General features: G+C 38.4%; 1 protein-coding gene across 4 annotated transcripts in view; it reads right to left on the reverse strand.

Moving 5' to 3' along the window:
• RMND1 (required for meiotic nuclear division 1 homolog) overlaps positions 1 to 15,810 on the reverse strand; it is a 55,250-nt gene that overhangs the window by 7,158 nt on the left and 32,282 nt on the right. For all 4 annotated transcript variants that reach the window (XM_032216786.1, XM_032216784.1, XM_032216783.1 and 1 more), the window contains 3 exons: positions 15,544 to 15,650; positions 13,065 to 13,129; positions 495 to 571 (listed from right to left, as the gene is read on the reverse strand). In XM_032216786.1, the coding sequence (XP_032072677.1) occupies positions 495 to 571; positions 13,065 to 13,129; positions 15,544 to 15,650 (249 nt within the window). The remainder of the gene's footprint in view (positions 1 to 494; positions 572 to 13,064; positions 13,130 to 15,543; positions 15,651 to 15,810) is intronic.

The following is a 15,810-nucleotide window of genomic DNA, read 5'->3' on the forward strand; positions in this document are numbered from 1 at the left end:
ATTAAAGCTTTATATACAACATGTTATCACCTTTTATTTATTCTGCTATATGTGTATTACTACAAACCTAGGTTATCAGGAGTTGAAGAAAATACAGAAAAAAACTAGTGGTATTAAAAAAACCAATATACAATGGGATTAGTTTGAAGGTTTATCTTTGTGCTGCTAGTTAATACTATTTAGTGACACATAATCAAAAGTAAGGACCTGACAAATAAACCACATTTTAACAGGAAAATAACAAGATGCTTATTGGTATTAAATTTACACAAGTAAGCTCTGGATTCTGTTAAACATTACTTAGTTCTGTTAAAGGACAGAGGACAATAGTCTAGATGCAGAAGAGAGAAATATAATTGTATCACTTTAAAAATATCACACATTTAAAAAGCGGATTATACATGCCAGTATACTATATCCATATGTGTGAATACTATCATGGTATCTCTTGCACTCTAAAATGCAATCTTTTTGCTTATTTTTCATTCAGATACCTCAAGGCAAACAGTTCCCCAATTTTCTGCATAACATCAGCATGAGACAGTTTCAGTTTCTTTCTTAATTTAAGCATCTGTAAGAAGGGAGAACATTGATTTTTTTTAGATGTACAATATTATCCATCCAACTGCACTCTTTACTTGAACTGGCAGAAACAATCCTAATGACAATAAAGATCTATTCTGAATTTCATATTAACTTTGGGAGGTGGGATAGGCAGTCTTGCCATAGACAGTTTGTGATAACCCAATTTTTTTTTTTTTTTTATAGATTTTATTGGTAAAAAGAAAATACAACATCCATAACTTGTAACAAAACAATACAACTACATTTCGAGATATTCCCATACTATCAAATCATTATAAACATCAAAGGTTAGGTATCTTTCCCTCCCTCTTTTCTTCCCTCCCCCCTTACTTCCTTCTCCCCTGCCTTCCCTCCTTTCTTTTCTCCTTTTCTCCTTTCCTTCCCCCTCCTTTCCCTCCCTCGCTCCCCCCCTCCTTCACACATACCTTCCCTCCTTCCCTGCCTCTTTCCCTCCTCCTTCCTTTTCTCTTAATCTCCCTCCTTTCCTCCCTCCTTCCCTCCTTCCTTTCAACTCTCCTTCTCTCTTTCTTTCCCTCCCTCTTTCCCTCTTTACTACCCTCTCTTCTTCCCTCCCTCCTTCCTCCCCCAGTTTCTTCTCTTTCTTCTCTCCTTCTTTCTTCCCACCTTCTTTCCCTTCTCTTCTTTCTCTTCCTCCTCTTTCTTCCCCCCTTCTTCTGCCTTTCCTATTCCTCTCCTTTCTCCTCTCCATCCAGACTTCCCTACTATCCTCCTTCCCTCCCTTCTAACCTTTGTTACATTTGCGTATTTTCCTCTGCTGAGGACAATCTGGTTCTCTTTCCCTTTCCTTGCTTGAAGAGGCAAGGATTATACGTCTTCTCGCCTCATCTAAAATGAAGTTTGATCACTAATTTCATGCAGGTAATTATAGCGAATTTCCTATCAGCTTTTTAAAGTTTTCCCAGCATTGTAGCGTGACAAAATTGCTCGACGGTGGGTTCTCGCCCCTGATACATTTCTCCTTTCGTTTATCTCTCAGTTGTTGTATATTGTTCATTTGAGTTATTGGTTTAATCGTGATAGGTTAGTTAGCTATCTCTTTTTATGTCTAGGTCTTCACTGACTCATCAAGCCATTTGTATAGCTTCTCCCAGACTGTATAAAAGTCTGTGTCTTCTTTGTCATTAATTCGCATCGTCAGTCTGTTCATTTCTGCTAGTTCTAAAATTTTATTCATCACCATAGTGTTGGTAGGGGCATTTTCACTCTTCCAGCACTGTGCGTAAACAATCCTTGACGCTGTCAGAATATGGACTAGGAGGTATTGGTCAGATTTGCAAATTTTTTGATCTATTATTCCTAATAAGAAAGTTTCCGGCTTAAAGCATAGTTTAATTGACAGGATTCCATTCAGCCATCCTAGTATTTGCTTCCAATATGCTTTGGCTACCGGACACGTCCACCACATATGGTAGTACGTGCCCAGCACCGTTTTACATTTCCAGCATATGGCTGAAACTTTTGAAGACATTTTCGCCAGTCTTGTCGGTGGAAGATGCCAGCGGTAGAACATTTTATATATATTTTCTTTATAGGCCGTCGACTTTGTCAATTTTAGATTCCATTCCCAGACTCTTTCCCAGTCGTCTAGATCTATTGAGTGGCCGATGTTTTGGGCCCAGGTTACCATGACTTCTTTTACTCTTTCTGCTTCCGTTTTTCGAATTAGTAAGCAGTTGTATATTTTTGAAATTAATTTCTCATCTGGTCCAATTAAAATTTTATCTAATTCCTGGTTCTTGTTCTGGAAGCCAGGTTGTGCTAGATCGAATTTATGTTTGTTTTGAATTTGAAGATATGGCCACCAATCGATGTTTATTCCCTTATCGGCCAAATTTTCCCTGGGGTTTAGTTTGTTTTGGTCGTCTAGCAACTGTTGGTAGGTAACAATTTTATCCAAGTTTATCAAATTCGGGTATATCAGGGCTTCCGTCGGAGATATCCATTTAGGTAGTTGCGTATAGTATCTCCTTCTAATTTCGAGCCAGTCCTTAATCAATACCCCCCTTAAATGGTGACTACTAAAATAATTGTGGATTTTATTTCCCTCGCACCATAAGTAGTTGTGCCACCCGTATTGCAGGTCGTGGCCCTCTATTGTTAAGATTCTTTTATTAGCTAACATTACCCATTCTTTTATCCACATAGTTGTTGCTGCTTGATGATATGTTTTCCATTCCGGTAATCCCATTCCCCCTTGAGTTCTTTTATCCTGCAGGTGCATATATTTTATTCTGGGCTTTTTACCATTCCATATAAAGTTACGAATCATTTTGTCCAAATCATTATAAAATTTTTCCCCTAGCTTAACCGGTGCCGTTTGAAATAGGTAGAGGATTTTTGGGAGAACATTCATTTTAATTACTGCGACTCTTCCCATCAGTGATAGTTGTAGTTTTGACCAGGTTTTTAAGTCCTTTTGGGTATTCTGTAACAACTTATCATAGTTGTCTTCTTTTATGGAAGAGCACTTCGCAGACAGCCAGATCCCTAAATACTTAATTTTTTTAGTTACCTTTAATTCCATTGTTTCCTCTAGTTCTCCAATCTGGTTTTTGGGGAAATTTTTTATAATCATTTTTGTTTTTTCCTTGTTTATTTTTAAACCGGCCACACACCCAAAGTTCTCAATGTCCTTCATCAAATTCGGTCCTGAAAGTAAGGGGTCTTCCACGATAAAGACCATGTCATCCGCGAAGGCCTGTACTTTATATTGTTCTTTTTTTATGGTCAGGCCCCTAATTTCCTGATTTGATCTTATCCGATTTAAAAGGACCTCTAGAGACGTAATAAATAGTAGTGGGGAGAGCGGGCACCCTTGTCTAACACCCTTTCCAATTTGTATCCTCTCCGTTAGTTCCCCATTGACTATAATATTTGCAGATTGCCGTGAATATATAGATTCTATAATCTTAATAAATTTATCGCCAAATTTCATCATTTTTAGTTGAGTGATTAGAAAGTTCCAATCTAGGTTATCAAAGGCTTTCTGAGCGTCAACAAAGATTAATGCGAGTTGTTTCTCGGATCTTGTTTGATAGAATTCCAGGGTGTCCATTATTATTCTTGTATTGTTTCTAATATGTCTTTTTGGGAGAAAGCCGTTTTGATCCGAATGGATACTTTGATTTAATATTATTTTTAGTCTTTCCGCCAATATTGATACAAAGATTTTGTAATCTGCATTTAACAGGGATATGGGTCTATAATTTTGGACCTTGCTACTGTCCGCCTCTTCCTTTGGTATTAGGGTAATGTAGGCTTCCCCCCATGATTTTGGGACCCTACCATTTTGCAATGTATCATTACATAGTTCTAATAATTTGTCTTCTATGGTATTTTGAAGTTTTTTATATATTTCCGACGGGAGCCCATCCGGCCCAGGTGTTTTATTGTTTTTTTGTTTTTGAATGGCCTTTTTCAGTTCTTCTTGTGTAATTTCTTTATCGAGCATCTCTCTCGTATCTCCTCCGACAAGACTGGAAGCTTCTGCTTTATAAGGTATTTTCTAATGTCCTGTTCATTAATTTCGTCTTGTTTATATAGTTTCCTATAATAGTTCTGTACTATCTTTTTCTTTTCTCCTATTTCTTGTTTCAGATTCCCCTCCTCGTCATACAGTTGTTTAATAATTCTTTTGACCTTCTCCTTTCTTATTTTGTGGGCCAACCATCTCCCAGTTTTATTTGCATGTTCAAAATAATTCTGCTTCATTTTCTTAATGTTTTGTGCTATTTCCTCTTGGGAGATCAAATTTATTTGGTGTTTAATTAACTCTCCTTTTTCCCTGTGTCTACTATTTTCTGGCTCTTTCTGGGTCAGCAGTTCCGTCTCTCTTAGTTCTTTGTTCAGTGTATTAAGTTTTTCCCTGTGCATTTTGTTTCTTCTTATTATATAGGCTATGGAAATTCCCCTCACAACTGCCTTCATCGTGTCCCAAACATTTTGTATTGAGGTCTGCTCTTTACCGTTTTCTTTAAAGAAGTAGCCCAGTTCCTTTTCTATTTGTTGTACAAATTGTTTCTCTTGTAGTATGTTCTGGTTTAATGTCCACCTAGCTTTTATCCTTGCCTTCCCTTTCCATTGCCATAAGACTGGGTGATGATCGGCCCACTTGTTGGTTATTATTTCAATATTTACAGTATCCATGAGTAGCTCCGAGTTTGACCAAACCATGTCGATACGGGACCATGAATTATGTGGATGGGAGTAAAACGTGTACTGTTGCATCTTGTCATTCATTGCTCGCCAGACATCATAAAGATCTAAATCCTTCACCATATTTACATAGGCAGACGGTAGTTTCCTTCTTGTGCTTTTCTTGTGGGTACCCTTATAGTCCATCTTACCATCTGCTATAGCGTTGAAATCCCCTAGAATACATATATTTTGCCACTCTATTTCATTTATCCTCTTATATAGATTAATATAAAATCTCTCTTGTTTTTGATTTGGGGCATAGATTCCAACTAGTAAAATTTTTTTCCCACCATTAATTATCTCCACCATTAATACCCTACCACCTTTGTCTGCATATATTAATTTGGGGTTCAACCATTCTTTTATATACATCACAATTCCTCTTTTTCTGGTTTGTGCTGACGAGCAGAATGTTTTACCTAGTTTTGGACAGACCAACAGGTTATTGTATTTTTCTTTAATGTGGGTTTCCTGAAGACAGATTACATCTAACTTTTGTTTCACTAGATCCAACAGTACTCGTTTTCTTTTGGAAGTTATGTTAAGACCATTTACATTAGCTGATAGTACATTCGTTTCCCATTCTTCAATTCCCTTACACGTTATTCGCTTTGAGGGCACCTTTGGATCGAGTCTCGATGGGTGACCTTGCTCTCGAATCTTCTCTGCCATATCTCTCTCGTTCTCTGGCCTCTCCTGGCCCCCGCCCCTCTGGTTGAGTTTCAATTATAGTGTCCCCCTGTCTTAAAAGTCCTTCTTTATTAAATCTCTCATCGTCTGCTAGTAAAAGTTCCTGGAATTCTTGAGCTTTCGCCAAGGTATCTATTCGGTATTTCTTTTCCCTCCATGTTATCAACATTCCTTCTGGAAGGAGCCATCTGAACTGAATTCTGTCTCTGTTTAAACGTGTGGAGAGGAAGTTGTATTTCCTTCTCTTCTCTCTGACTCTCCGTGGAGTCTGTTTTAAGATGAGAATTTCTTTACCTTTGTATGTTAGAGAGTCCCCTCTTATTGTACTTAGAATGTCCTCTCTCAGCTGTCTTCTCAACACCCTCACATGGATCTCCCTCGGAAGCCGGTGGCGTCTCGCGAAGCCTGTATTGACTCTATAGGCTTCGTCCAGATCATTAATAACCTCTTTTTTCGGCCTGCCGAGGACTAATCCCAGGATTTCTCCAATCAGCTCCCGGAGGTTTTCATCTTTTGCTTCCTCCACGTTTTGTAGTCTTAAATAATATGCTGATCGCTCTAATTCTAGCTGGAGGATGGCCTCCTCCAGGCTTGAGTTTATAGATTCCAGATTGTCCTCCACTTTGTCTATCCTTTTTTCCACTATTTCCGTTCTCCCCTTAACATTTTGAATTTCCTGCTCATTTTTCAGCAGCGCTGTTTGTATTACTCCTATACGTTCCTCAATTTTTCCCATATTGTTTCTTACTTCACGCATTTCATTCTTTACTCCCTCCAGGCCTTTGGCGACACTTTCCCCCATCTTCAATATTGTCTCTTGTAAGGAGTCCATTGTTACTTCCTGGTCTTGCAGGGTTGGGGCTGCCTTATCTCCCGTTTGCCTGCCCTCAGGGGACTTTTCCCTCACCGGGGTAGATAGGGGAGTTTGCTTTTTACTCCCTTTAATTAAGGTTACTGTTTTCGTTGCCATTTGCTTTAATTCAGCTCTTCCCCTATAAGGTGTAAGTCTAGTACCTTCTGAGTGCTGCTTAAGTAGTTATACAGAGCCCGGGGTACATACAGGGTAATTAAGCTGGAGCAGGGCTGTGAAATATAGGCTCAGTTAATTCTATAGTATCTGGGAGAGTCAGGAAGAGAAACGTTTCAGCGTGATACGACAGGGTGCAGGAGAGGCCAGAAAGTATTTAGAACTCACCCATCAATCTCTTCCTGTTGTCAGTGTAGTGTTTTCCTTCTGCTGTCTCTGGCTGTAATATGACACCGGGTACTTCAAACCCTTGTGATTAAACTTCTTTCCTTTTTCCCAGGCAGGCAAATCCAGCTTCTCTTCTTCGTCTCGTCCTCTGTTAATCCTCAAATTTAACTAGTCCAAAGCCTGTCTTCTTCTATTCACAACGTCAATCAGCTTTCACAAAAGTTCACTGTTTGTATTTAATAGCCGCTGCAGATAAATGCGCCCACACACGTATCTGTATTTATTGCAGTAAAGTTGTTTATCTTTTAGGTTTAGGCTTTTAAGTCAGATCTTGTGATTACCGTCATTTGGTCCGCTATATATTCCCTGCAGCTGTCTCTCCCTTCCTTATTAGTGGCTGGCAGTCACGCCTTCTGGTCGGCCATTAATCAGCCGACCTCTTTTGCACGAACTCTGAGGGAGCCTCTTGCTTCGTGGGAGGAGATCGCCTTTCACCCTCCACTGCACAGAGGTTTCCCCTCTCCAAAGGTCCTCGCACCTCGAAGGGACCTTGCCTATTACGGCCACGCTCGTGGAAAGACCGGGCGAACCGAACAGAGAGTCTGTCAGCAGCCCGTTCCAGCGTGACGCCCTGTGATAACCCAATTGTTATGGCTGGAGAACTTCCTGACAAAATTTAGATTTAAATTAAGATCTATCCTACAAGACAGAGATTAAAATTCACAAAGACTTATGTTATCTGATGAATATCTCAGCATTCTACAAGAGTTTCCAGGAAACAAAGAGGATGAATCCTCAAGTACAGCGGGGCAAAAAAGTATTTAGTCAGCCACCAATTGTGCAAGTTTTCCCACTTAAAAAGGTGAGAGAAGCCTGTAATTGACATCGTAGGTAGACCTCACCTATGAGAGACAAAATGAGAAAACAAATCCAGACAATCACATTGTCTAATTTCGAAAGATTTTGTTTTTGCAAATTATAGTGGAAAATAAGTATTTGGTCAACATCAAAAGTTCATCTCAATACTTTGTTATATATCCTTTGTTGACAATGAGAGAGGTCAAACATTGTCTATAAGTCTTCACAAGGTTGGCACACACTGTTGCTGGTATGTTGGCCCATTCCTCCATGCAGATCTCCTCTAGAACTGTGATGTTTTGGGACTGTCGCTGGGTAACACGGACTTTCAAATCCCTCCAAAGGTTTTCTATGGGGTTGAGATCTGGAGACTGGCTAGGCCACTCCAGGACCTTGAAATGCTTCTTATGAAGCCACTCCGTTGTTGCCCGGGCGGTGTGTTTGGGATCATTGTCCTGCTGAAAGACCCAGCCATGTTTCATCTTCAATGCCCTTGCTGATGGAAGGAGGCTTGCACTCAAAATCTCACGATACATGACCCTATTCATTCTTTCCTGTACACGGATCAGTCGTCCTGGTCCCTTTGCAGAGAAACAGCCCCAAAGCATGATGTTGCCACCCCCGTGCTTCACAGTAGGTATGGTGTTCTTTGGATGCAACTCAGCATTCTCTCTCGTCCAAACACGACGAGTTGTGTTTCTACCACAGTTCTACTTTGGTTTCATCTGACCATATGACATTCTCCCAATCCTCTTCTGGATCATCCAAATGCTCTCTAACAAACTTCAGACGAGCCCGGACATGTACTGGCTTAAACAGGGGGACATGTCTGGCACTGCAGGATCTGAATCCCTGGCGGCGTAGTGTGTTACTGATGGTAGCCTTTGTTACGTTGGTCCCAGCTCTCTGCAGGTCATTCACTAGGTCCTCCGTGTGGTTGTGGGATTTTTACTCACCGTTCTTGTGATCATTTTGACCTCACGGGGTGAGATATTGCGTGGAGCCCCAGATCAAGGGAGATTATCAGTGGTCTTGTATGTCTTCCATCTTCTAATTATTGCTCCCACAGTTGATTTCTTCACACCAAGCTGCTTGACTATTGCAGATTCAGTCTTCCCAGCCTGGTGCAGGTCTACAATTTTGTTTCTGGTGTCATTCGACAGCTCTTTGGTCTTCACCATAGTGGAGTTTGGAATGTGACTGTTTGAGGTTATGGACAGGTGTCTTTTATACTGCTAACAAGTTCAAACAGGTGCCATTAATACAGGTAATGAGTGGAGAACAGAGGAGCCTCTTAAAGAAGTTGTTACAGGTCTGTGAGAGCTAGAAATCTTGCTTGTTTGTAGGTGACCAAATACTATTTTCCACCATAATTTGCAAAAAAATTCTTTCCAAATCAGACAATGTGATTGTCTGGATTTGTTTTCTCATTTTGTCTCTCATAGTTGAGGTCTACATATGATGTCATTTACAGGCCTCTCTCATCTTTTTAAGTGAAAGAACTTGCACAATTGGTGGCTGACTAAATACTTTTTTGCCCCACTGTAGATATGCAAGCTTTTTATAGTAACACAAAATCCATAGTATCTATTTTGAAGGAATGTAAATCTGGCTTGGAAATGGGGGACAGAGTGAGTCAACTGCTGAGGGGGACTTTTCCAAATAAGCTTGCTTTGATTTTGTTTCAGGTAAAATGGGCAGAGAAAAACTTTTGAAAGTTTACAAGATTCAGTCATTCTATCTATAATAATCATTGCTGTGCCTGTTTCTTGATCCTATCTGCCCTAAAGGGTTGACACTATCCTAATAAATGCACTTAGATTCTTGCTGTGATAGATCTGAATGGCACCTTAAGAACAGAATACTTCACACTGATGTAAGCACATTGTTCCAGGTCCAAATTCCTTGTCTTCTCCAGTTTAATGGAATCTTTTTCAGCCTAAGAATGTAGACCACAAGGAAGTATTGTTCTCTTGATCCTTGACCATCATGGCTAATTAGCCAACCAACCAAGGGAGAATTGTCCAGGTGGATAAATATTGAATGCATTTTATCCTAAATGGAGAATCTCTGGTGCTCTTCAAGACTGTTATAACACTTTCCTCCCAAAAGAAATATTGCAGAGCACACAACATTATTAGAAGCACCCTGGAAAAAAGAATATTTTCCAAAACACATTGGTCTAAATCAGGGGTAGTCAACCTTTTTATACCTACCACCCACTTTTGTATCTCTGTTAGTAGTAAAATTTTCTAACCACCCACCGGTTCCACAGTAATGGTGAAGTACTTTATAAAATTTATAAAGCAGAGTTACAGCAAGTTAAAGCATATAATAATAATTACTTATCAAATACTTTGTTGGACTTTCGCTAAGTTTGGCAGAATAAATCTATAAAACTTACTGTAGATAAATCTATCTTTTTATTTATATTTTGCATACACAGAAGCATGAAGTCTGATGAAATTACATTTAATTAATTAAATTATTAATGAGATCCCCGAGGCTGAGGCTGCGAAACTAAATACTGGGTATCTGGCTTGATTTTTGTAAGGAACAAACGAAGGTCTTCTCTTTCGGAAATATTCAGGCGGTTTCTTTCTTTGGTCATAATATGATTAACAGCACTAAAGCCTGATTCCACAAGATATGAGGTAGGGAAAGGTAATAATAAACAATATCATTTTCTACACAGGCATTTTTTTTTTTTGCCATAGGTTTTCATATCCACCACTATCGAATTTATGTTTACTTTCTTCATCATATCTAATTTCTAACAGTTGTTCTTGGCAAGTTGTATCAGCCTCTTCAATATTTGCGGTAAAAGGATTTTTCATCCAGTCATACACCTTCAATTTCAAAATATCTTCAAATTGTTTTTCCATGTCCAATTTAAGTTCGTTGAGGTGGCTACTGAATCTCAATATCCTCTGGAGTTACATCATCTTTTATAGATGATAATTCAGGAAACTGATGAAATTCTCTCTTCAATAGATTATAATGAAGTAGATCAAGTTTGTCAATAAATAATGACACAATACTTTGGCAATCTATAAGAGTTTTATTAGCTCCTTGAAGCTGCAAATTGACATCATTAAATCTCTTGAAAATATCTGCCAAATAAAAGGCATCGTTCTTTACTGTTTTTAACTGTTGACACAAATTGGTCTCATTATTACTTTCAAAAAATTGTATGACACTATCATATAATGCTACAAAACAAGCCAAAGATGTACCCTTTGACAGCCACCGAACTTCTGTGTGCAAAAGTAACGTAATAAAATCTTCATTATTGTCCTGGCAAAGCTGTCAAAACATTCTGTCATATTTTGCATTGGATTTGATCTTGCTTACAGCACAAATTATTATAGTTAATGATGAATGGAGACTTGTACTTAGATGTTCTTCTACAAGATGTTGTCTGTGCACCACACAATGAATACATAAAAGATTTGGCACTTCTTCCTTCAAATAAGCAACAAATCCACAATAGTGACCTACCATTGATGGTGCTCCATCAGTAGCGCATGCAACAATATTATTCAAAGGAATATTATTTTTTGTAAAGTATGATTTCACTGTATTAAATATAGATAGAGAATACTTATAAGTTTTTTTTCAACATTAACAGCCATTTCTTCAATTTGTTGCTTTATTGTGCTATCGCTTAGGGGCAACTTTTTTAAAATTCCAGGTATATCCTGATGCATTACCGTTGAGATAAATTCTTTTATAGAGGGTATTACTACACTTTCTCCAATATTATAGATTTTACCACTTTTTGCAATTAATTATGAAATGCGATAAGCGGCAATTAATCCATCTTCGTTCACTGCATGTTGTTTCTTAAATGATGCAACAATTGTTGAACGATTTTGAATTTTTTTTATATATTTCCTGAAAATATTCAATGGGCTTGTCCATATCATTTGGATGCTTTGTAGAAAGATGTTCTCACAATCGACTTGGCTTCATTGCCTCATTGGATAATGTTTTATGACACAATAAACACATTGGATGTTGTTTATTTACAACTGATTCTATGAAACCCATCTTCAGATACTCTGGCAAATAGCCACGAGCGTATTTCTTTTTTTGAGACATGGGCTCACAATATTTCACAATATTTTGTTTGAAGCTGTAGGCACGTACTCACTCTCACAAATCTGCGTACTGACCAGTGTGACCGCAAACAAAAGAGCCTGTGCCGTGTTTCATCGTCTGCGCATGCCTCTCGCACATCGTGGATTGGGTTGCGGGGGGGGGGGGGACGCCGGCTACTAGCTTTGCTTCTCTGTTACAGCTGGGTGGTGTGGGGGGAGATGCGCAAGCTATTCTGGGAGGAGGCTCTTTTGTTTGTGGTCATACTATAGCTCCATTTAGTTTCACGTATGAACTAAATTTATGCGCGGATGATACAAATAGTATATTTTCAGAAATTTAAATTATCACAGGGAATTTTATGAAAACCTAATGAAAATGTTTTTAAATAATGCTATGAAATTTTTTTTAAAAGTCAATGAAATTTAAAAAAAGGAAAGTGCTTCAGTATCGGACAAAACCCCTACTGCCCACCATGAAAGCTGGAACTCCCACTAGTGGGCGGTAGGGACTAGGTTGACTACCACTGGTCTAAATCAAGCAGGAGGTGTGAGTCTGGGAGGACCTCAAGATTGTGCACTGGTTCTGTCTGATGCAAACCAGCCCATGCAGAACCAAAAATGACAAATCCCCAGGATTTATGCAAAGTAATTATTTTATCATGTTTTTATAAGACCCAACCTTTAATTCCTTATGTTTTGTTCTTCACTACTACCTGGGGAACACAACATTTTGCCATCTTCAACATACAACTGCTACACTGATTCTTTTTTTCTTTTACTTTAAACATATCTAAATAACTTTCTTCTTTTCTTAGTATAATATGCCAACCATTGAATTTTAGCTTTCCTGCCAGCTTCTCTTGAGTTCTGAGCAGTGTATACTTTTTATTGATGACCTATTCCTCTTTCTACTCCTATATTTAACTCCATTTTCTAACAAAAGGATCAACTTTAGTGTATTCTATCATTTTTAATGTGAGTAAAAAACTATTTTAAATTTAACTCTGGGAAGTTAATTTTTTGTATTTCAAATTTCCATGCAGGTTTTTCTTCTTGGCATCCTATATAGTGAAACTTGTTGACATGAGCATTAATAATAAACATGTCAATCTACATTCAAACAAATAGCTTCCCATAAGAAACATAAAATAGGTATAATTAAAACAACAGGGTTTTCCCCTTAGACACATGAGTTTAATTAAGCATTTTGTAAAGTCATTGAGTTAACTTGGAAGTGTTTCATATCTAATTGTTCAAATGTAATACAGAGTTTCACTGAAATTTTGATCTGGCAAACAAATTCAATTCATTCCTGTGTCCAAGAACAGATGGTAAATACAACAATCCAAAATTCAATCACCTATGATGTTAAAAATCCACAAATTTTATGGAAGAATGAAAAAAATAGTAAGTACCTCAGGTATTGATTGAATAGATTCTACAAAATTATCCAGTGCTGCTTCCCAAATGGCCAGTTTTACTACATTAGAGAAAAGCATAAAAATATATTATTCACATGAGCTACATTTCCAAGTTTTATCACAAAATAAAACATTTAAATTTGTATTGTCCAATGCTTGACAAGTAATGTTGATATGCTGATTATTTCTTTTAGACTTTAGAGTAGGTACAAGTTTCTGATTTTAACTTAGGGACAAGAATTTGTTCTCTGTTAACCTGATATGTTCTTTTTGACAGTGTAATGTAAAAAACCCACCTTGCACAAAATTTGCAAATCAAGTCAAAATTATTTTTTCAAGGTTTTTTTTTAATCCTGGCATAGTGTTTTATATGAACCTTTTAACCATTTTATATGAATCTACCAATTATTTCTCTGCTCTAAGTAACAACTATGGTGGTTAAAGGCCTGGAGACAAAAACATATGAAGAGTGGTTGCAGAAATTGGGTATGGCTAGTTTAGAGAAAAGTATGACTAGGATGACATAATAGCAGTAATCCAATATTTGAGGGACTGCCACAAAGAAGAGGGGGTCAACTTTTTCCCCAAAAGGCAAGACAAGACACCAGAAGGCAAGACAAAAAATAATGGATGGAAATCAAGGAGAGAAGCAATCTGGAATTAAAGAGAAAGTTTCTAACAGTGAGGACAATTAACAAGTGTAACATCTTGTCTTCAAAAGTTTTATATGCTTCATCACTGGAGGTTTTTAAGAAAAGACTGGAAAGCCACCTGTCTGAAATGATATAGGGCCGTGATGGCAAACCTATGGCACATGTGCAACGGGTGGCACACATAGCCATTTGTTAGGGCACGCAATGCGTTGCCTTGTCAGCTCCAGCACGCCAGCTGATTTCAGCCTTCTTTTGAGGGAAGCTCCTGAAGCCTCTGGGAGGGGGGCTATTTTCGCCCTCCCCGGGCTCTGGGACTCTAGAAAGTCTCTGGAGCCTGGGGAGTGAGAAAAAAAAAGCACCAAAAGTGGGGGTAGGGTGCTGGTCGCATGGGCACATGGGAGGGAGGACGCATAGCATTATGGATGTGGCACACCCACGCACAATCCCCCTGCCCTCCCCCCACTTTTCACACGGGAGCCAAAAAAGGTTAGCCACTGATATAGGGTATCCTGCTTGAGCAGGGGTTGGATTAGAAGACCTCCAAGGTCCCTTCTAGCTGATTGATAATAGCTTTCCTACTAAAAAAAGTAAAGATAAAATTTCTGCTGCCCCTATTCAAATCAAAGTACTCTATTCCCAATTCACATAAGATTCAAACATAAACCTCCCATTTCATGTCTCTTTCAGCCCAAAGGGAAACATTACTTTCATGATATTGTTTTCTACAAAGTAAGAATGCTTAAATTTTATGCAGTTTACTAAGGATAATACACTCTGTTTCTTCTGTTTCTCAGAAGTGGTTTGACATTGCCTTCTTCCTAGGGCTGAGAGAAAGTGACTATCCCAAGGTCACCCAACTGCCTTTGTGCCTAAAGCAGGACTAGAATTAACAGTACTAGTCTGATTCTTTACTCTCTTCATAAAAGTGGCTCTCAAAAGTACTATTAAGGGTCACAAGTCTACAGTAAAGCATAAATTATTTGCAATGGCATAATCTATGTACTATAAAATATTTTGTCTATCAAGATTCTCAGTCATCCAGTTGTATCAAGTGTTTTTATTTTTTGAAAAGCCCAGTCGCCTTTTCAAAAGTAATACTTTTGATATTAAAACTTTTGTTGTCATAACTTTGAACTTTGCAAAACACTGTTCATAGAGTAACTAATTTTGAACCAAGGTCCCTCAAATAAGCTAACCTACAGCAGGTGCCCAAAATCTGGCATCATGATTCCCTGAGGAAATAAAATTTGGAAAAGTTGTGGCTGCTTCAGTGTTATTGGCTGTTATGTGATCTTCATTTTGTGACAGTTTGCCAGTTAGTCTCAGAATCCCTTGCTCCCACTCCCACCCAGCAACAGTCCCTTACCTGCATATTGGAGGGGGAAAGGGGAAGAGAGAAAGGAAAGGAATGGAGATTTCTGATGTTCCCTGCCAAATTTACAAAAGGAAACACAATGGGGAAGCCGGCAGGAAATTGGAAGTCCCTCCTGCTCCCACTCTTTATTGGCCCACTCTTGGTCATTCATTTTCCCTGTTGAAATAAGAAGATATCTTTGAAGCAATGACCCAACAGGGCACAGGTTGTCTAGTTGGTTGGTTGGTTCCTTCCTTCCTTCCCTCTCCCCCTCTTTTTCAGTCAATAAGCAAGAGAAAGTGCTGTGAGACTGAGCAAATTTTTCAAAATAGTTGTAATTAGATGTTTCACGCAGAGTATTTTTGAGTGCCGTATACATTATAAATGCATTCATGAACTCCATTTCCTCCCAGATTTCAAATAATAATACAGATCATTAAATGAAATTATATGATAGATCGCTTACCAGAAAGGCAGAGAGCATTGGAAAAAGCAAACTTCTCTAAAATGAAATCATCCATTTCTAATTCTGAATTTATCAAGATTTCTCCTCTATGAAGTTTTGACTGTCCTCTACAAAAAAGATATGAATGGATTACATTAGGTTCAAGCAACTTCCTGCTCCCTCATCTGCCCCAGTCAGCATTACCATTGGTCTAATAGTGAATCAAGTGAGTATTAAAAGAACTGGTAGGACTGTGTAATAAAACATAAGTAGGTATCCTTCAGCTAA

This window comes from Thamnophis elegans, chromosome 4 (assembly GCF_009769535.1).
Source record: "Thamnophis elegans isolate rThaEle1 chromosome 4, rThaEle1.pri, whole genome shotgun sequence".
NCBI lineage: Eukaryota > Metazoa > Chordata > Lepidosauria > Squamata > Colubridae > Thamnophis > Thamnophis elegans.